At 33.7% G+C, this 23,851-nt stretch overlaps 1 protein-coding gene across 7 annotated transcripts in view; it reads right to left on the reverse strand.

The window, feature by feature from the left end:
* Positions 1 to 23,851, reverse strand: part of FCHO2 (FCH and mu domain containing endocytic adaptor 2) — an 80,805-nt gene that overhangs the window by 28,558 nt on the left and 28,396 nt on the right. For all 7 annotated transcript variants that reach the window (XM_077790293.1, XM_077790295.1, XM_077790291.1 and 4 more), the window contains exons 9-11: positions 12,463 to 12,507; positions 10,254 to 10,326; positions 7,317 to 7,341 (exon numbers count right to left, since the gene is read on the reverse strand). In XM_077790293.1, the coding sequence (XP_077646419.1) occupies positions 7,317 to 7,341; positions 10,254 to 10,326; positions 12,463 to 12,507 (143 nt within the window). The remainder of the gene's footprint in view (positions 1 to 7,316; positions 7,342 to 10,253; positions 10,327 to 12,462; positions 12,508 to 23,851) is intronic.

Genomic DNA, 23,851 nt, shown 5'->3' on the forward strand with positions numbered 1-23,851 from the left:
GACAAGGTATCTCAGCACAAAATGTAACAAAACAAGCTCTAAATTTCCTGTGAAAACTGGCAAGTTTGAAATGCATCTGCTTTTACTAATCAATCACTACTTAATTACTAATTGATTATCAAAAAGGACAGAAATCAACATTATTTTAGCTTTAGTATTGAGTTAAATTAGACTATAATTCTCTTGCACCCAGAAAAATTTCCCAAATTTTATTGCTTTCAGCTAAGACACAAGATGTTCTGATGGTGCAGAGGCAAAACCTTTCCTAAGTACTAGTCAATATTTAAGTATGTTAGCCAAAGCACTGATTGCAAATTCCACTTCCCATAGCAAAAGCAGTATGCCTGCACTGTCATTTCAGAAAAGAATATCCACATCACAGGTGCTCAAAATTCTATTCCCAAGTTTCCCTTTACACATCTCCAACACTACCCTGAATCTTCAAAGCCAATAAGCATCTAGGAACTTAGGATAAGTTCTTAAGATAAGGAACTTAAGTTTTTCTGTTCTTGCAGGTAGTTAAACAGAAATTGAAAAGAATGATGTTAAAATAACTTAGAATGCTCAGCTAAGCATATAGTTTCATTAAAATAAATTTGGGCAGAGAGAAACTAGTCTTCAAGATAATTTAAATTTTAAAAACGCACAAAACCCCCACATCATGTGTTACATATACAGGATAAACATGGATACGTTCCACACTCAGAATCAAAAAATTCCACTCACAACTTTGTATGCATAGGTAGTGTATGTGAACCGTTTAACGTCTCAGCAAGTTTATCACAAAAAATCACAACCAAGGTGTCTTCAAAATGCAGTGATTTCAGTAGTTACTAATATGCTATAAAAATTAGAAAATGTATACACACAAAAGTGATTTACTCTAGTGCAGCATCAGTATAGTCTATCAGAAAGCAGATACTGGGAAGTAATTTGACCAACAGATACATAGTACAGGTACATAGTATGGCCAAAACGTAATTTGTTAGAAGTCAAGAGACATAACAAAATTACTTATGCTGGTGATTTCAAGTGGACAAGAAAGGAACCTCATGACTTCAGATAAAATTTCAAGCCAAGTTTGAAGAGAATATCTCTGAATAGTTCTGGAAGTCCAGAACATAAATATTAAAATGATTCAAATGTAGTTATCCTTCTGTATCTTTTACAGATATCACAAATGAGATGTCTGATAATTCACTAAGAAAGATTCTCCTCTGTACAGCTCCCTAAATTTAGTACTTCTAAAATAAATGGAAATTTTCACATAGCTCAAACTTTCTGCAAAGAAAAGTGTAAGAAATACCGTCCAGTACAGATGTAAGACATACCAAATTAAATACCAAATACCAAATTAAATACATTAAACTAAGGCAAAAAAATCAACATTTAAGTTTTCAAAACTTAAAATATAGACCATATAGATGCAATTTCTTTAAATATTTGCAAGATCTAACTAGACTTCACTGCTATTTAATAAATAAATAAATAAATAAGTACAGCAACAAAAAAGTAATAAGAGTACAATCACACGGTCCAATACTTTAGCTCTACTTTCTCAAATCAGGGTTCTTAGCCACGCTTGACCTCAAACTGACCTTGTTTATATACCAAAAACCACTAATGAAACCTGACATCAAAGTAAACAGAACAAAAACATATAGCTATAGGGTAAGTTTATTTTCTTGTAATACTACCAATTCTGAATCCTGAAAGTAATTTAGTTGTCACACCAGGCAATTTTCCATAGATCAGGGACATTCATGGTTAAGATGAATTACAAGTCAATAAAAATCTTTAATGATACAACATTTAATTTTTCTTATAACTAGGCCATATATGTACAGGATACTATTACTGGGCTGACACAGCATGCTCAATGTAGCTGGCAAAACTGACAATTTTGATATAAAATTATGAGAGAACTTTAGTTTGTCAAAGTTATTTTAATTGTATTATTTTTAATTTACTGATTAATCTCTTGGATGAAGAAAGCACCAAAATCTTAAAATATTTAACTTTCTTCCTTAATACTTTCATGACAAATATTTCTGATCTTAATAATATACTTGAATCATCTGTTCCTCAGAAACAGGCCTTCAGCATGCAGTCTGTTTTCACAACTTCATGTACATAACAGAGAAGGATACTGTACAGTTTAAGTTCTGAACACAGAAGAAAATTCCTTCCTTCTCTTTCAGCTAGTCTATGTTACCACCTCTTTTCAAACCCTGAATAGAAAACTTAATTTGTATTTTTTTCCCTATATCTGAAATTTAAATAGACAGATGTTTGAAATTAAATAATTTCAAACATCTGACATGAAACACCATATACACACATAAATAATTTACTTTGTATTTCCAGCCTTGTCAGTAATCCAGATTGATCTTGTGCCAATTTATGATCATTGTTAACATGTGCTTTAATTAACTAGATACTGAACTTATATTTTTGTGTAAACCAATGTAAAAAATGGGTGGAATAGATACTTGATATACCTTTGTATAGACTAAGGCAGATTGTGTCACATACAAGTAAAATAATACCTTACAATCTTACAAATTGAGTAGTAATTTCAAAATCCTGTTCTCAATATTTTGAATTATTGAACTGGTCAATGTGCTTTCTAAAATTCCAACATTTCATTTGCAAATCTACATTTAATAACAGTGGTAGATGACACAGCAATCTGAGACGGACACATACTCATGAACCTGGTGTTAATGAAGGCATTTACAGTTATTTGACTAATTTTTACTCCTTCTCCACATTCCTACAATTACAGAACTATATATTATGTCATGGATAACAGTGGATCTTAAATATCAGGCACACAACACAGGTAAGATCTGATTTGCCTACTATGCTTGATCAGAGGTCAAGTTTACGACCTACATGTAAAATTTTTGAACTTCAACACACAAGATGATGATCTTTGCAAACTCTGGCCTTTGGGAAAAGTTATTATTAATACAATGGGCATGGAGGTCTGCTTTAGTCCCTTATACAAACATGTGTAGTGTTCTTTGTAGTAAAAAAACTCCCAAAAACCTCATTATGCATGTGAACTGAACTCTGCAAAGCAACTAGAAAGAAAGCAACTGCAAAAGCAACTGGAACTGGTGGACTTACAGGAAGCCTTTCTGAGGTTCTGTTAAGCAGTTAAACATGTAGCTACAGAAGACATTTTCCCCTGTGATTGCAGATGTAATGCCTTAATTGAGATCTTATATGGTTTTAAACATATATCAGAAACTTAAGTCATACACTTTTGTCTTTGCCTTGGCATATTCTACAAGCTTACTGGGTTAATATATTTTTAAAGAAATAAAACATAAGGCCTTGATAAATAAAATAAAATTTCCTGTACAAGAAGCTTGAGGACCAAGCATTCTATAGACAAAACACATCTTTTAGTTTTGGTGAATAATTTATTTCAGTTTCCTTGCTCTGTTTCACCTGTCATCTAAAAGTGATTGAAGAAGCCGCACCATTACCATGTCATTAGTGTCTCTGGGCTACATACAAAGGACAAGGAAGGAACATATGGAGCACTCTAGTCTAACTACTTCATTTGGCTCTTCCTCTGCAACACTAGTGCTGCTGACAGGCTGGTCATCAGTCAAGAAACAAAGAACCTTCAATATTCCCCAGTTTGATTCCTTCATATTTTCTCTTCTCTTGGGATAACTACAGTGGTTATGAGAGCTCTTTATCAAGTTTTCCTGAGGGTATGCTTCAAGATTCAGTGCAGCTGAACAGCTCACTTTATTTTTTAATGCCAGAACTCAAATGGCTTCCTGTAGTCCAGATGAGGACTCAAAGTAAGCAGCTGAAGTTCATAGGCTGGAACAAGAGAACAAAAAGGCTCTCCACTTTTGACATATTTGAGATGAAAATTTTACTCTGGCATATACTTAGGTTAAGACAGAGGCATAATATTGGCCACCTCTCATTAGGGTGCCTATTAACCCAAAAGACAGAGAAGAAGAGAGCAGACAGTCACTTTCTCCTATTGTTAGAAATGCAGAAAGAAAGAAAAATGGGTATTCAAAGTGCCCCTGTGATAGAAAGCCTTGTCCTCAATAGCAGCTATTTGAAACATGCCAGAAAAAAATGCTGTAAAATGCAAATAAGGAAAAATACTTGAATTTCACTAAATATTAGACTACACTTGTGTTGCACTTCTCAGAAATTGATGGTTCCAAATTCAACCAGTCCCAAACAATAAAAAAAATGGTCTATAATTCTATATAACCATAATTATGCTACACTCACATGTGAAAAGGTTAATGAAAAGTTTTGGATGCCTTGGTATGTGTTTGCATTTCAGCTTCCCACAAAAAAAACCTTTCAGCATTATGTTCTGTACACCAGTGACTCTGTTCTTAATTACTTCTGAACTTACTGGACAATTTCAAATGGATTTGACAGAAAGAAAAGGGAACTCAAAGATAATTGCATTACTACAGTCTTCATGAAAATAGGCAGTGAAGTAGAAGAAGGAGATCAGCGAGCATCCTAACCACGGGAAGGGTTGCAATCCCAATTCAGATCTTATTGGACACAAGTGGAACTTTGTAAATGCTTCTCTGAAATAAGTTTCTTTTAGACCTCATATCTTCCTAGAGAACATCTCTAGAGACATGGTAAACTTACGGGAAACAAGATTTTCATCCTTTAGAAAAAATTTCTAAGGCAAAACCCCCATACAGAGTCTGTTTTCACTTGCTATCGATTTCCAGTGCATATACTTTCTACTACAGACTTTACACTTTTCTTGATTATCAAGGTTTAGCTTAATGAAGTTACACTATAGATTGACATATAAAACACTCAGGAATTTTATATCTCATGAGATACTGTTATCTATATTTAAAGAGAGACTGCTGACTGAAGTGGTCAACTTTTTTAACAAATACCAGTTCTCAATCCACAGCTACCTACTAATGAGCACATGAAAACTCTTTACAGCTGTTACAAAAAAAATACTTACCAGAATTAACATTTCATTAATTTGTTTTCCAGTATATAAAATCTGGTAGCTACAAAGGATGAGCATAAGCATATCTGTCTTACCACATATAAATTTGAGAGTATTTTGGGACAACAGATGTTTTCGACCAATCTCAAAATTTTGTTTTTGGAAATAGAATATAAGTTTGATAGACTGAATTAGATATTTTGCACTAGTGAGAAGACCTTATTGGTATTTACTACATAGTATGTTCAAAGGTCCACAGTAGGACACAGAACTGGTAGATAATATATAGAAATCAGTTCCTGCTTCATCCTTAACTTGAAAATTTGCAATATTTTTACCTTGGTGCTTGTATTTATATATAATTGAAGACTGGTTATCGCTTACATTGCTTTCACACAATTAAAATTATTGAAAAAAAACAAAAGCCACCTTTTAAAAAATTATCATGTTCATCATATACATGCCAGACAGGTTTTTTGTGAGTGATCAAAACTGACAAAATAATAAGTGGGACACTAAGTTGAATTTTCTGAGGTCTGTTCCTCAGTATTTCCTAGCCATCAGACATAAATTAATATTGCTTTAGTATTTTTTGTTTAATAATAGTTTTCCAAGTTCAATCTCTTGAAATGCATAATTTATTGCAAATAATCATACAAAATAAATCCTCCTAGAGGTGATAGAGGCTGTTTAAAGTATTTAGGTATGAAAAATTAAACAAAAAGGAAACTGATAAGTAAAAGCCAAGAAAAATTAAAAGCATTTGAAATGAGACCTTTCAAAAGAGGACTCCAACCTTAAAACATAAAAGCACTTTTTTGTTTGTTAGGGGTGAAATTAATCTCATACCATTTTTTCACTACAATTACAGTAATGACTTCTGCTTTTAAAGCATTCAAACACTATACAGAATACTGCTGTGGCTTGAAAATAGCAAGCAGAAATCATAGACTAAATTTTAAATTTCAAATGCAGTCATAAAACATTGAGCAGGCAAAAAAACCCAAACCAAACCAAAATAGCAGTTTCAACAATTAATGTAGATAATCATATGGTATGCCTCATGTAGCCAGAAAGAATGCCAAACCAATTTCTACTTGAATTTTTTGAACTAATTGTTTTCAGAAAACATTGAGACCAAAATAAGCAAAGAAAAGAAACACTCCAAGTAAAATCCAGTTGTGGTTCACTCCAATGACTCAACCTGAACTGTCAAATTATTTTATTTCCATGAGAAGCCTGATATTATAAAGATACTTCTATTGTTACTTTCTTTTAAATGCACCCATGGAAAGAAACTTGCTCTAAGTCAAGATGACTGCACAATATAAAATAACTGTCTTGGCAAGAATTACACATCTGTTCCTATACATATAGTTCTGTTATGTGGTAAAATTTAATTTTCCCCATTTAGGATAGATGATTCAAATCAAGTTTCTCAAAACAAATTTTAATATAAGGTACTAAAACCTCCTAGTTACCAAGTTAAAATAAGAAACACCACAAAATAAATGAACTTGAAAATTTAAATTGTGTAATGTAATTGGCACCTAAAGGAATGAATGGAAAATAAATAAACCTACAGAAAATCACTTAGATTACTCTGTAAATTTTCCCCAAACATAGTTTCAGGGAGTTACAATCTTTGTTATATGTTAATTCAAGAGAACATCCATGTTTGCATAAAAATAAAAGACTAAATTAAGGAAATAAAAATCATTAACATATTTAATTTAATTTGAAATGGTCACTTACCTGAATTGATTAAAAAAAAAATTAAGACATATCACAGGTCTAACTAACAGTAATGAAAACTAGACCATTAATAAAGTGCAGCTAGAAATGCTGCATTTAAAGCCATATTTTAGACATATTTTAGTGTAGTATATTCCTACACTCTATTTCCAGTGGTAAAGCATAATCCAGTCAATATTAGAAGAATTTATCAAAATCAACAGTAGCAAACACAGGAGTATGATGACACAAAGTTGAGTCCACATTAAACTAAATCTTAATCTTTCTTGGAATCTATTAGCCAAGGAATTGAAACTATTAGCTGAAAAATAAAGTACCATATATTTGCAGTGAAAACACCTTGCTTAAAACTTAAAATTGTTAGGCAACAAAAATGTATTACTGAAACTTGTTTGTACATACTGCTGCAGATCATGTACTGCACAAAATTAACACTTTGAGTATGCTATGAAAATACTAAATCCTCTATCAGATAAATTATGTATTGCAGGGACTGTATGTAAGTTAAGTTTCATCCGATTGCAGGCTTGATAGTATTAGCATATACATTTATTTCAGAAATAAGTCTACTTACAACTGAGTCTGCATCTGGACACTCCCTATTTAAAAAAAAAAAAATTTACAATTATACAATGTACAACTTATTTTATTCACACATATTTTCCTTCAGTACTTTCAATTAATTTAAAACAATGCATTTGACCCTTTTGCCTCTCAAACTCTTGAAATTTTTACTTTAAATAATCCACATTCAACTGAATGAGATTTAAATAACAGCTGACAGTTTATGCTCAAAACACTGCAGAAGAAAAACTCAGAAGAAATTATGAAAAAGCAAACACACATATTACTGAAAAGAATTAAAAATAATAACAAAAAAGAAAAGTGAGGACTACCACACTGTGTTCTGGATGAATATACTTTAAGTTTCAGGTCTTCATGGTTGATAGGTGCAATAAGTAGAAGTCACCAATCCTAATGAAACAGTCTACCTGTAAGTGCAAAATGTTTTGGACAAAATCCAGTTCATAAAGAAATTAAGATTTTCTTCAGAGGAATTCAGAGCTTTGTCTTTTAGAGTTTCATTCTTAGTTCGTGTTTGTCAAGCACAGTTGCAGTCAAGTACTAGAAGATGCTGAACAAAATAACAGAGTACCCTCCTAAAAAGCACTTAAAAAAAAAATTGTCTACAGGAAGGTAGTGTTACAGTTTTCCACTGCAACTTCAATTTGAGCAGTAGTATTTAAAATAAGAATGACACTGATTCTTTCTGATGTCTTCAAAAAGCAGAGGCAATTACACGTACAGAACGTGGGAATACTTGAGTAGCATACAAGTCCTCTCTAATTTCCACCCTGACAAATTGTTCTGGTGTAACTGAACAAGAGAGTTTTTGTATCATTAGTCTGAATATCCTACACATGCGTGTATAGAAAAAAGAATGTGGAACAAAATAAAATGTATTGTAATCGAAAACATTTTCTCTGGAAAAAAAAATGGGGTAAAGGCAAAAATTGTAGCTTTTACTGCAGTCTCTTAAAAACAGTGCAAAAACCTTGCTAACATGGAAGGATTAATGTAAACTTCAGTACAGCATGCTAAAGAAAATTACAGCGAGAGGAAGGACTCCGTCTTCTCTGAAAGGCCTCACACAAAAGAAGACATATGTGATCAAATTTCTACTTGGTTTATGTCTTTCATAGCAACAGAGCTGTTCTGAAAGATATTTTACTGCTTGAAAAGACAAAGTATATTCTTCCCTTAAGAGATGTAATTTCAAAAAGTGTATGTATGCAGACATGATAACCTGAGGTACATAAAAGTTGAGAATATGAAATATGAGGCAAATGAATGAATATATTTCAGCCCACAATGAAGGTTTCCAAAATTACTGAGCCAAGAGATCTCAAACAGAAGCGGTAGATCTAGTACTACTCAGAGGAGTACTACCAGCATCTCTCAGGATCTGTTCTATAGTTGCAATGTAAACACAACAGTTTACAAATGTTGGTGAAGTGGAGAACAAGAACATCAAGTACTTAAAAGACATAAAAATACTTTTAAATCTCTAGATTTACTAGATCATTCTTTTTAAATTAAAGAACTGGGTCATGGTTCTGCTATAAGGTAGTATTTCAGAAAATGGAGATTTTATAAGGGAATTTAAGGATTGTAGATAAAAACTGAAACAACCAAATCATGCAAAGCAGTGGTTAGAAGTGAAATCCCTGGCTAAACTACAGCAATATGTAACAGAATGCACCCTGTGTGGTATTTCCCTGCATTAAAACCATTACTAGATACACCAGTTCAGGCATCAACAGTTTAAAAACTGTCTTGACAAACTGAAAAGCCTACTAACCACAACAGTTTTTCTGAAAGTAGAAAGCTTGCCCTACACAAAGTAAAGCTTACTACACAAGCTTACAGACTAATAAAATATGAGACCAAGGGAGGACTTGACTTCTCTGTACAGAGAAGTTTCTGATGACAGTTTCATCATTTCCAGTCTGCAACAGGATCATCAGCTGAAGATTAAATCAGACAAAATACAGGCTAGCAATCTATATTTCTAAACAGATAATAAAAGAAGTATTAGAATATATTATGTAAACACATAATGAATCCTCTGTTATTTATTTGTGATGTTCTAGTTAATTTTGTACTTATGTTTTAATGCAAGAATCTCTGTAAATCCTATGGCACATATTACATAGGAGATTGATATAATGTCATAAGTTTTTCTTTCTGATTGCAGAATCAAGTCACTGTTGTAGAGTGTATGAATACAGAAACAAAATGCTATTAACACCTGCTGTTCTTAGGTCATAAATATTTCAGCAGTATGTTAAAAAAACTAACACTGGTAAAATACTGTAAAAACTTATTTTAGAAAGTATGTATACAGATGTTCCCTCTGGGAATATTTCTATATTGTCAAATTTGTCAAATTGTAAGCTATCTTCTTGAGAGAATACATATAGAAATTATGAAAAAAAATACTAATATAGACACTGTGACTATTTCACCTCAGAACTGTTACTCAAACTCGCTTTTTGCACAGATTGACTCCTGGGAGACTTAGTACATGCAAAGAATATGGCATTTTCCTGTCCTTTGACAGTATATGTAGAAGTTCCTCTAACAGAATACCTGAAGCTTCAATTCTGCAAACACAGCCTTCCAGTACTTTTACCACGTACATACATATTTTGTTAGGATTAATGTGAATTACATTATCTACAATGCTAAAATGTAGAAAAATGGAAAACTACTTACCTATGCACAGGAAAGAATGAAACATGAGCTGACTACTATGAATACACTTATTATTACTTGTTATTTATGTTAAAATTCTTGGTCACAAAACTCGTAAATAACTGTGATGTTTTTGTAGTCATTGCATTAAACTGCTGTTATAAGCCCACTTTTTTGTTTAAATATGGGCTAATTTATATCCCCATTACTAGTTTTCATACAAAACAAGGCTTCAGGGTCAAAATATACTTACACAGATTCAGTATCTTTTTCTTTTTTCATTATTCCTGATAAACCAAAAGGCTTCCTTTTCCGTGGTTTTATTCCTATGGAACAAACACTTTTCATTCATACATCGAAGCAATAAATGCTTATTTAGCAATGTCAAACACAGATGCCTATAAGTTCAATATTTTAAATGCTGCCACAGGTATGCAGTGGAGATAGATATGGAGCCAAACTAAGGGAACATTATTCCAATTTGCTTTAAGTGATACACCAATTTAAAAAAAATCAAAGTAGCATTTAACATATTAGAAACAAAATTCTTAAAAAACTGACTTGGATCTCCAATTTGGGTATACAGACTCTGTTTTTTTTTTTAATAGACAGTTTTGAGGAAGAGGACACGGATCACAAAAACTCAACAGGAGCTGTTGCTCCAGGTGATCCTGAATCGTCATGGATGAGAAACTGAATACTGCCGTCCCCAACTACTGCAGTTCAACACCCTGTTATTTCTTCTGTCCTGTGTGTTCCCAGGAGCTGCAAGCTCCTGTCTTTCCTCAAAAGTAAGATCTTGGTCCTGTTACAAAAAAGAGTGTTTCTTGGCTTTCCAGCTGATGTGAGTTCATGATTTCCCCGTACTGTATCCAGCTCCAAGACTCGTTCTCACTTAGTTTGGAATTACACTTCTCTCCTTTTGTTTCTTCCCTGCTTTAAGCACTGGATACATATAGCTACAGTACTGAAAAAAATGCTTTAATTCCCACTTAATGCACTAAAGCTAAAATACACTTAAATATTCCCTCAGACTTACTGCCACATCTGCTTCTTCACAATGTTTGCTGAAGCAAAGCAGACTGTCAAACAAAATGACTAAGTGCAAGCACCTGATCCAGCTAGTCTACAATTTGGTTTTGATGCATGATACTACTGACAGCATGCTTTTCAGCAGAATGGTAGAAATAATTTGGTTTCCAAAATTAAATCACTGTTAATTCAAGCACTTTATTATATTTACCTTTACAAAAATACATTACACAGCACATAAGGAATCTCTCCACTCCTATAAATTTTCAATAACTCCAAACTTCTCAAATTAGGTAGCTGTACAGTCAGTAATACATACTGAGGCACATAATCTTCTCCAAGATTATTTTTAAATGTCTGGTTTTGTTTTTCCTTTGTGTCTTATGCAGCCCAAAACAATGGCAAATGGAGTATGAGAGTAATTTCTGAACATGGATTTTCTCTGCTTCAGTTAGAAGAGATTTTAAGTCTCAGCTAAAATCTTGGCAACTTAAAAAAGTTTTTGGATGCTATAAGTTATACTGCTGACTCCTCTGTCCCACAAGTAAAGACATAGCTTATGGACAGAAAGCAGCTCTTAACCACTTAAAACAATCCCCTAAGCAAAAAAGCTGCACCAACAAAGAAAGACTTTGCAACCATAACACTACATTAGGCTTAGTTTAACTAACACAGTAACAATGGGAAGAGCCCATTGTTTTGACAATTGTAAATTAAGCTACAACACATTCATAACTGAATCAAATCCAAACCTCTGCCAAGACAAAGCCTTAGCCAAAGTATACTTGTAAGAAACATTCAAGTTATCTGACCTTTATGCATTAGCCTTATAAACGTTTTATAGACCTTGATGCCTAGAAAGGCTGACCTGGAACAGAGACTAGACAGAGCTAAATGGACAAAATAAGTATATATTGAAGGGCCTTTGAAGGATACACCTTGGGCAGTACAAGAGCCTGGCCAGGGCTACACCCAGGATGAATCTAAGATGGATCCCAGTCACATGTTTTTACATTTTAATAGGTTTTGGTTCATCTACATATTGGGTTCAATTGTCCAATAACAGCTCCAGGTCATGAAGTCTCAGTCCCCGCCCCCGGCTTGCCCCCTTCTCTTCACCATTGTTTATGCTTTTTGGGTAATGGTTGTCTTTGATTCTCTAGATGGGATGGGATTGTTTTGTCTAACTACCCTGTGAAGAGAACCTACAAACACCTGATACGAAGTTTCAGAGTTACATACTAGGCAGTAGAGAACCTGAAAAACATAAAAGCTAAAACCCAAAGCATCAGTCACATTGAAGTTTGTTTCTCAAAATAAAAACTGCATTTTAGTGTACTGGAGCACTTTAAAGTTACACAGACACACTCTCTGCTTCACAGTTCAGCTCCTTATTCGCAGCATTCTCATGTTATGCTATGGCAACTCACCTTCAGCTACACTGGATGTGTTACATTCTTCAAACTCAATAGGGCCTTAAAAAATGAAAATGAAAATAAACATTAGGTCAAATTTCATCTATTTTAATGAAAACTAGTATTTCCTGAAAATATGAGATAATCAAATTACAAATGTTGGTAGTAACTGAAAGGCACAATTACTCTGCTGATTGCCAAAGATACTGCAAAATCACATATGTAAAGCAATTTTTTCACTCCTTCATACTGAAAAATGAAAATACTAGTCATCATCTAACTACAATTCAATTGAATATATCTAATTGGTGTCCTCATTCAAAATTGCATTTATAATATACCATCAGTGTAAGGTTTTCAATTTATTTTCTTTTAATGAACAAGAAATGTGTAAGTAAAAATTAAAAAGTAAAAGCTAAAGCCCTAATTTTGAAAGTCACATTTTTTCTAACCCTGCATTACTAGTTCTAGTGTTTCCTCTCCACAGCCTATTGCCTACACAATTAGAAGTGGCACATAAAACCTTAAACACAGCAATAAATAATTTTTTTCAAAAAAATTATTAGGACCCAACAGGCCCAAAAATAAAAAAAAAAGAGAACACTAGCTAAGTTCTGGATCTAAAGAAATTAGTCACATTATATTTGCCATAAATTAAGAGTCAGTTGCTGTTGCAAACTGATGTCCTAAGCGACATTGATTCCTATATATTCCTAAACGTAGAATTTATTTAATCCCACTATGAGACATTTTAGGAAGCATGTGTACAGAAACCAGCGTGAGTTTCTGTAGGATTTTGTTCAGGGAATGATAGAATCATACCAGCACTTGTGGAAGTGCAATGAAAACAGAAAGCACATGCAGGCAGGCATGTTTTCTTCCAGCCCATGTTGGATTACCTTGTATCTGTATCCACAGAAGAAAAAGTTTAGCATGCTATCACTGTGCCACAGGGGTTATTACTTACCTTTCCACAGACATTTTGACAGCATGCACACAAGTTTATGTTCCTATACATTACAGATAAGACAGAGGGGGAAAAATACTTCTAATGACTTCCCATTTTTTTTTAAATTATGGCATGCTCAAAGTATTAATTTATATTTACTCTAATTAAGACTGAGTTTGCAAAATTTTCCTAATCAGTAAAAACAAATTTAAATGTTTGTAACAGAGCAGGATCAGAATTTTGGACTAAAGCCCATCAATATCTCACTTATCATAATGTAATTGTTTGGCCACCAAATGATGCTCTTGAGAGCAGAATATTAAAAGACAAATCTCAAATAGCAGTCTTAACATACTTTTGAATTTCAATTAGTAAATTACTTCAAATGCAAGTCTAATTATTCAATACAGAATGACAAGATGCAAACTCCTTACAGCCCTCTCAATCTGTTGCACAGCATAAATATTTTTACACTAGTCTTCCAATACTTTCACTAAATATACAGTAAAACAAAGTCAGCATGCTCTAAAATGAAGCAAACCTGGATATCTTGTAAAACAAAAGAATAGAAAAAAATTCAGGAAAACTTATTTTTAGAACAGTACATGTCTACATCTTCATATAGATTTAATGAACATTTTGTTTTACAAATAAAAAATTAAAGTCTATTAAGGATATTAAGCAAGACATTCATAAAAATGCCATAAAATATAGATGCTGAAGAACACAACAGTTACTTCTTCAGGACTACACTTCAGACTATTCATTTTTCATCACTTTACTAATGATTCAACTGCTTGTATTTCTTGCTTCTAAAGATATTCTCATTTTGCTAGGAAAAAAATTTTAAAAGCCAAAACAACCACAAACACTCATCCCTAAAGCCAAAGAAAGAAACCTGAAAACACTGAGACTCACATATTTTCGAAGGAATAAAATACTCAGGCTTTTTCAGAACTCCACCATTTCTTTACCCTTTCCACTAAGAGTGATCCCCTTAATTTTAAAACTTTTACACTAATGATTAAAAGAAATAATGAAGGCTCAATATAGCTCATCCGTATTTCAGATCAGAATCTTAACTTCCACTTCTAAAATAAGAAGAAAGAAAATATTTTCTTTAACAAGACATCTAAGTTAATTTTTTTTTTCATTATGCTTGCCTAGAACACTTGCCTTTAAAGGTGAGTTTTTTATACCTTGTAGGAATTTTTATTTGAAGACATTCTTCCTTACTACAGAAACACACAGATATCATGTGAGCCACTTACAATTCAAAAACCTATTTTGGTAGTAACTTACCTTTCCTACTCACATTTGTATAGGGCCCTTCTTTCTTTGGAATTTCAGCAATTCATATCAGTGGCTGTCTCTAATTAGCTCAGTTGGTTAGGGCATGGTGCTATTAACACTTAGGTTGTGGGTTCAATCCCTATATGGACTATTCACTTAAGAGCTGGACCTGGTGATACTTGTGGATACCTTCCAACTAAGAATATTCTGTGCATCCAGTCTGCCCTTTTGAATGGGGCAGAGTGAAATTTCTCAGTTTTAAATTTTCTGATGAGTTTTGCTCTGTAACTTCAGATCTCCCAACAGTTTTGCTTCCTGTATGTCTGCCATGAAGAGTACCATATTTTGCCTTGGGCATAGTATTTTTAATCAAAGTAACATTTCAGAAATAGACATTTCCTGTCTATTGTGGCACTCCATAGTGTACTGACTTACAAACCAGGATAGCTTTGAGAAGCTTCCAACAGCCTGCATAACAGCTGGAGTTTCCTGCAGACAGATGTCTTTGAGTCCAAAGAGGTGATAATACTGCTGTCCAGCCAGAACTGTGAATTGTCACCACACTGTCCTCTGCTAGAACCAGCTGCAGTCTCCTAGGCAGCCAGAAGGCCTTAGGCACACATACTATTATGGGAGCATAGCATCAATAAGGAATTCAGAGTTTCTTAAGTTTTCTAGCATTGCCCACTATCTGTATATAACATGGAAAAAAAAGCAGCTGCACTAGCACTGAAAAAATCCCCCAAACCTCTAAAAAAATCCAACTCAAAAAATCCCCTCTGAGACACCAAAATGCATATCTTTCTGATTCCTTAATCAGAAGTCGGGAAGTCAAAAGTTGCTAAAATCAAGAACTACCAGTGGATTTGCATTAATGGAGATTGCCAGACAGATGTAATATACAAATGGAAGTCAAAGCACGCAAACTCATGTCCTGGTATCTCAATAACTTCTGTAACAACTACATGAAGTTTTTAAGATGGATGCATTACCTCTATGAGGTAAAAAGTTTTCAGAACAGACTTGTCCCCAGTGATTGTACTGTAGACAAAGGCTTAACACCAACAAGGACTTCAGCTCAAAATCTGGATTATTACAATCATTAAAATTATTGATGCAAGTAAACAGATTAAATGTCCATTGCAACATTAAAAGAAAGAAAAGCAGTTGCTTCACATTTAAGAAGCAGTGCTGATGTTGGGAACTGAAGTCATTCCTTGAAGTAGTCTCTAGAGTCCATGCCACATGATAGCCTAAGGCACTGAAAGAACCATTTAAATGGTGCCATACTGCAGTGCAGGTGATAATGCTGATATTACCATTTGGCAGTACTGCAATCAAAGCACTAAAATTTCCTTTGCTCTTTTTCTCATAACAAGACAATAATGTGAATTGAGAAGGAAGCCCATTCTCAAGCAGTCATATGAACACAAAACTAAACTCTAAAACTACAGCAGTACTGTAAAAAACAAAAAGACATTTCAAAACTTTTTCAGTAAATAAAAAGTTATAGCTGAGATCTAGTCCAATCCTTGCACAGGTCTTTGATTTAATGTTCTGTTGCAAGGACAGTGCAACTTTCAAAAGTCAACTCTCCCTGCTGCTATATTAACCCACACATTGGTAACACTGGCTTTAACACCTCAAATACCTCTACATAGTGTAGACACACAGAATAGAAAAAAATTAATAAAGTGCAGAAATGAAGGTTAGCCTTTGCAACAGAAAGAGATGTGAGTATCTAGTGAGATTCCCATCACTTAAGTATTATACTTAGCTATCTAGATGCCAATGAGAAATAGTAGTATTCCACAAAGGAAGCAGACATCAAAAATCAGTAAGCTCCTCTAATTGTACATACAAATTCACAGCAAGCATCACTGCAAGCTGCACTGAGCTTTTGAATGCTCAAAGTATTCTACCAACTGCGACAGAATAAGGACAAGAAGAGAAAGCAAATGGAGTATAGTTTCACAAAAAAAAATGCAGGCAGACAGCTGCAAATTGACAAGAAACTAAAGCAAATCCACCAGGATTGGTTCAGTTCTTAGGCTCTTGAAAATAAGGCAGCTTTTGTTTGCTGGAACAGAAAAAAGTAATTTGTATAAATATAATTTATACAGTATTATAATACAGTGTGATTTTTATTTTAGTTAATTTCATAATTTACAAGAAGTGACACCTGCATAAATTAAGCACCAGTGAGTAAGGATGCATCTCAAGATGCATCTCCTAGACTGTTCAGTAACTACATGTAATGTTTCTCTTGTTACAAGTGGCATGTAAGTGAGCTTTCATGCCACTAAAGGTAGAGTATATAGCTAGAAATAAGGAGATAATGTTCTTATTGTCAGACAAATGAAGAAGATTTAATTGCACTGTACATTATCTTACAGAATCTCCTACATAGCTTGCATCTATGGGAACAGTACTTTCAGAGTATATTCAAGGCAACTACAGAAACTATCTTTATAACCAATATCTGCTACTTAAAAAAAAAAAAAAGACAAAACCTCTCTCCACAAAACCCTATATAGAGGTTTTCTAGCCTGTCTATTATATAAATTTTATATCAAACCTCTGTGAGGGAGATGCTGGGAGAATGTTTTGCTAATGTCAAAATAATAAAATAATTCCGACCTTCCTCAATTCAGAGGAAAAAACAATTTACTGTTTGGATTCTTAAATAAACAAGTCAAATGCAAAAGTCAACCAATGTTACTAGTAAGGAAAACATAATATTATGTCATACACTGAAAAAGTGCCCCCAGTAAGCATATCAATGAACTGGAAAATCCGACAGAGCTAAAAAGTTAAATCAAGAAGTCAACAAATCAAGTAAGAACTGCTTTACATTTGCATCTCCTTTTGAAAACTATGTCCTTTATATCTTAAGGGGAGCATGCATGTCAGAAAGAAACATTATCCTGGTATTAACTTCACATAATTTTCAGTAACTAGAAACACCCTGACCCTCAAAACACTCCTCCCGAAAACTGCCTTTCCCTGCAGCCTGAGGCATCAGTTTACACACATGCATGCACACATATAAACATTAACATATCTGTTTCAGGCAAAATCTTTTAAAAATACTCCATAAATCTGTACCTGTAGTTACAAATGCAGTAACAAACCATATTCTTGTTTTCAACAAAAACAAAAATTTGTCTCTAAGTGTAAATCATGCATGAAAGGAGAACAATTTTTTTTAAACTGCATATGCTTCACATGCTGCTTCAAATGGCAAAGCTTTGCGTGCCTGGCTCAGTGCCAGTTGACAGCTCAGCTGGATATCAATGCACATTCTGACCCCCCTTGCAGCGTGTCACTTCTGAATTGTTTCCGCAGTAGAAAGTTTATTCAACCTCTTTCTCAAATTCAGTGGACCGACCATCATTCTGCTATTTAATCATAGCAGAACAGGTTATTTTTCTGACAGCACTAAAGCCAGACAGCAGTTCCTAATGAACAGCTTGATACAAGTGGAATTTCGACTGTTTTAGCCTCAATTAATTCTGCTGTCAAAACAAATGACTGCTTTTAGTGTTTAGATGTCAAGCTGCATCACAAAGGTCAATTTTGTATGTACACAAACATATAAGCAATCTTTTTCTTGATATCATATGATCCTGTGACATGTTTAGCAAAACATTTCAAGCTTTCAAATTCAGAAGCCAGAAAGCCCAAATATATTTTGTCAACATCAGTGTTTCTAACACTAACTTCCCATTTTTATTGTCCATACTTGAGAAATTATTTTACAAAACAATATAAACTTTTTTTCTAAAAAAGGACTTTTTATTCTACATTAAAAAAAAAAAAGGAGAAAACCAAATAAAAGTATATTATTTGGAGGAATGCAGAATAAAGATGAGCAGCTGTTTTCTTTGAGCTAAATTTAATACATGTGATGAGTTATCATGCTAGTACCAAAGTGTTACAAGCTAATCTTAATTTATGGATGTGATCAGCTCTGCCAAAAAGAAGAAAGAAGGTAAGGGACAAAAAAAAAAAAACTGGCCTGCTAACAGGTCAGTCTGAGGGAAAACACTGAAATAGTACCGGCAAAACATTATCCTTCAATCTAATTTGATAAATACAGTTTCACCACACCAATCACTGAATTTCTGACTAGTCATTATATCCTCAGAATGATATATCAGCCTAGCTGATACACATACTCTAGAGATGTTGAACACCTCACCAAATCTTCTGTTATTAAAAAAAAAAAGTTAAAAAAAGAAAACTATAGCACAGTAATAGTATTCAATTAAGGAAAAAAAAAAAAAAGGGAAAGGTAGAGGTGATACTGGCACCAAAACTAATAACAATTAACAGCAGCAACATGTAGCACTTCCTTGGAAAGAATTTTTTCAGATGGAGAATTTTAACCCTGATTTGGTTACTAGGCTTCCAGCCCTGCACTCAGTTCACCAGATCAAAGGCAACATTATCCATCTCAGGCTTTTCTGGTGCTCTGGCTACAAACTATGTGAATACAGCAAATACGTTATACTCAAGGGACACTATTTCTATGTGGCTTACAGAGCAAAAACAAAGTAGAAACGGATTATATCTAAGTAGCCTTAAAATAATTATTATCAATTAAGATGTTTATCATCAAAAGGAAAGACCAGATTTTTTTTCTCTAAAATAAAAAGGTGGGAAACATCAGTTAAAAAGTATTTTTCATTGCTCTGATAACACAAGAGTTTTTAAAAGAGACAGGAAACATGTACCAATGGCAATGATTAAAGGTAGAGATCTGTCTAGGCTGCAACACCTGAGTATGACAACACTCTATGATCTATGAAAATGTGAGGTCTGTGAGCAGCAAAATAATGTCAGCTAATACACCAATCTGTAGACCATTATGATCCCTTTTCTTGTCCTTTTCTACTCCTGCTTTTGCTTCAGCTTCACTCTGTATTTTCTCTCTGACTGCATAAACAACAGGATGTGAAATATGGCTGGTTTCAAGTATTCAGAAGCGAAGTTGAAGGCAAACATATGTACAAATACATACCTGGAGTTTGCTGACTCCCTATATGAGTAGTAGTTTGGAAGCTTCTTCCTCTAGCAATCGCCTCATCACTACACTTTCCTTTTCCATCAAATGGTGTAGAAAGTAGCAGTCTTGTGAAAATTGTAAGAGTGGTGTGGAAAAAATACTAAACAACAGCATAAGTCTAGTCTATAAATGTAGACTGTGACAAAAGGCTCTGCCTGTCTATATGGTGCATGATGCACCTGCTGAAGACAGACCATGCCAAGTATGCACTGATGAAAGAAATGCACAGACACTTTCACTTTTAAGAAGATTCAGCTAAAATTCTGGAACATCATTGTAGACACTGTAAATATGTCAAGCTGTAGCTCACATATTCAAAGAGAGCTTCAAAGAATCACATCTTTTTTAGCACTCACATATTCTCCCTGTAAATGAAGAGATGTATGGTTCCTTACTGAAATTCTGAACTTAAGCCCATGAAATCATCAAAAATTAAGATGTTTAAAGTGACCCTAAGGAGTAAAAATAGGGTCATATTTTATAGCATTCAGAACTTTCAGACAAAAAGATCTTTTTTCCATTGAAAATGAACAGCATTTCCTACCTTAAAAGAGAAATATACTCCCAATAAATAAGTTCAAAATATCAAACCTTTCCTAAATATTAATTATATAATAAAGGTATATTTTTATATAAGTAAAGTACAAGTCTTAGTTACTTTATCAGCATAAAACACATCTCGTTGTGTTTTTTCTGTTATTAGTTGTTTCAAAGCTATTCAATTTTTTTGGTCATAGTAGAATCCATCATTTTTTATTATATATTTTGTGATTACTATCACCTACTTAATATATTAATATTAAACTTAATATATTATTATTATTAATTATACTTAATATATTCCTCCTATTTAAGTTACTGAAATGAACATTGCTTTGCTCCTGCAATCCCAAAAAACTCTTTTAAATATCAAACTGCAACTGAATTGCTTGCCTGTAGGAAAAAAAATTGATTGCGCCAAACAGTATTTTATCTTACTGAGTGTTCCAGATTTTTCACAACTAGCTCTCATCCCGTTATATCTACTGATGTTGTCTAACATATTTTTATCAATGCTATGATTCTTCCACTTGCATTCAAATATTTCATTCAATAAAAATTGCTCCTTTATAATGCCTCAGACCACTAAAAATTAATAAATTGCATTCTAAAACAAGTTTACAACTTAGATATATGTAATCATTAAAAATCTTTGCTGGCAGATCAGACTAGAAGCCCAGAGAAGCTTTGGCAGTTTGTTGAAAGGACTAAATTTTTGCAGGCAAAATAAAACAGACATCTAGGACAGAAATCAAGTTACATTTGTTTGTACAGCTTTTCAACTTGTATCTTCCTCATCAAAATCAGTTCTACAGCATAAGACTCTTAAATACTTTTCTATCTGCCTCAAGCCCAATTTCTCATAAAAAAACCTCAAAAATATTCATACTTAATTTCTTCAATTAACTTCTGAATTACAGCAGTAGTCTGCTCTCCTTCACAAAGAATACTTTGCTGAATCCCTTGGACATTGTCAGTGTTGATAAACTAAGCTCACGCCTCAGTCATTCTTCTGTGTCTAAATATATGTGGGCACAGTCTTTGAGAAATTGTGCCACTCCAAGCTATTTCTGCATTTAACCAAAAGCACTAAAGTATTCGCAGTATTTAAAGAAAATACAAAGAAAATAATTTATAAGAACATAAAATAAATACTTGCTTTGTTACCCTTCCCTGTGGAAAAGAAGCTCAAAGATGTCCTGCAGAGCTGTTCAAAAGTCAGTATTAACCATTTTTAGAGTTTATTTACATCTACTTTGTAACTTGTTTAGTGTCCTAGAATGATATTTTTATATGTGCTGTAAACTACTATGTTATCAAACAAACCCATAAATGCCACACCCAGCAATGTTTAAAGTCTTTCTTTCAAAACAGAGTTCATTATTTAACTAGCAAAATGCTACTAAGCTCTAATCAAAGCAAGTTTCAGTATTTGGTGGCCTTTGTTTTGCCTCTCAAAGTCTGAGAAAGGGTTAACTTGTTTCTAAAAAATTTTAGGAGTAATACATTTATTCTTAGCTCTCTTTTTTCCCCCACTGCTTAATCTTGTTCATTTGGTACATTTCTTCATTAGATACAAAACACACCATTTAAGACAACATAGTAACCTAATAGGAGTATTAACATGGAGCAAGCACAACTCTGCATTAACACTATAAGCACTACCTTTCTGCTGTGGTGCAGCTCACTCTGACACTCTTGTGTTTGTTTTGGATAAAACACATAAACAGTACTTTTCATGGACATTTAGGACAAAAATGCTCACAACAGGCAATTACAAAAGGCCTAAACGCATATGATAAACTCATACCAAACTTTGCACTAATGCCATGGCCAACAGACAGCCACATGAAACATCATTCTAATAAATAATCAATAATTCGTTTGAGTTCATGGAATCAGAAATCAGTCGAACTAAAGGCTAGGTAAAATTTGGGGTTTAGATATTTACTAAACTTGAAGCTTTAATGCTTTCACGATCTCTGCTAATAGGCAGAGCTCCCAAATGTGTTCTCACAGAACAGAAAAGGATTACCAGCATACTAAGAAAGATGCCAGAATATTTTTTTATGGTATGTGCTACCTTGTGAAAAACTAGTGATCCTGACATTATAGTAGTCCTAACTCACTGAAAATTTTATCAACTTAATCTACCTTATAGCATTTCCAGAAAGTAATATAGGATTTTTTGTCATTTTGAAATTATGTCTCCATTTGACATGCATGACCTCATTCTGTTCCATGACTGGAGTTACCAGGAGCCTTGAGACTATTTCTTGTGCATGGGCAAGTAAAGGGAAATAGGTCTTCAACAGCTCCAAAAATCAACAAATCAAACTTTTTTTTTAAAATCAGCATTACTGATTATTGACCAACTTGTCAATTTTTGCATTTGGTGGAGGGAAAAAAAAATAGCAATACCACATCTGTCCTTTCTGAATCTTTTTGCCTGTGGAAGCACCATTTTATTAAAAATATTCATACTGTATTTCTAGTATCTGAAATTATATGAGAAACAAAAGTGAAATATTTTAGTATATGTGCAAGAACCAGTGATGGTTGATCAACAGCAACTGTTCGTAATAAACATTGTAAACTATTGTTATAATTTAATCCAAAGAGTAGATGAATTGCAGGCACCAATTTTCAATATTTTTAAAATTGCAAACCTCTTTTAGACCCTGTAAAAAGCTCTTATTTATTGAATGGATAATGAAAAGAGCCAAGAAGTATTTCTATGGGCTCACAGATTGGGAAATGTGGATTAAGAGCACAAAACCAATACTTTTAAAAGTATTTAATTTTTTTTTTTAATTACTACAGCTGAAAATGACCCAATGCCTCTCTCACTCGCACTAAATAATGGCACAGCATATGTAGTAATTGTCATCTGCACATCATCATTTTACTGGAGAACAAGGAAGAACAAGACTGGGGTTTTCCATTTTTTAATCTGCATTACAGTAAAATTCTTGATTTCATCTTCAATATTTTTTAAGAAAAAAGGGCAAAAATAGAAGAACAAACTACCAACAGTCAATAACAATGATACCACAATAAATTAATGAAGACAAAGGCCTTCTACAATGGGATTACATCACTGGTGGATAAGGGAAGAGCAACTGATGGCATCTACCCGGACTTCTGCAAAGCATTTGACACTGTTTTGCATGACATCTTCATTTGTAAACTGGAGAGACACATAACTGACAGACAGACCACTTGGTGGATAAGGAATTGGGTGGATAGTTGCACTATAAGAGTTGCCATCAAAAACTCCATGTCCAAGTGGAAAACAGTGACAAGTATTCCTCAGGGGACAGTATTGGGACTAGTGCTGTTCAACATCTCTGTCAGTGATACGGATAGTTGGGAGCATCCTCAGCAAGTTTGACAATGATACCAAGTTGTGTGGTGTGGTGGACCCACTAGACAGAAGGAGTGCCATCCAGAAAGACCTAGAACAGACCCAAGAGATGGGCCTGTGCAAACCTCTGGAAATTCAAAAAAACCAACTGCAGGATTCTAGGTCAGGGCAATCCCAAGCACCA

The sequence above is a fragment of the Lonchura striata genome, chromosome Z (genome assembly GCF_046129695.1).
Source record: "Lonchura striata isolate bLonStr1 chromosome Z, bLonStr1.mat, whole genome shotgun sequence".
In the NCBI taxonomy this organism is placed as follows: domain Eukaryota; kingdom Metazoa; phylum Chordata; class Aves; order Passeriformes; family Estrildidae; genus Lonchura; species Lonchura striata.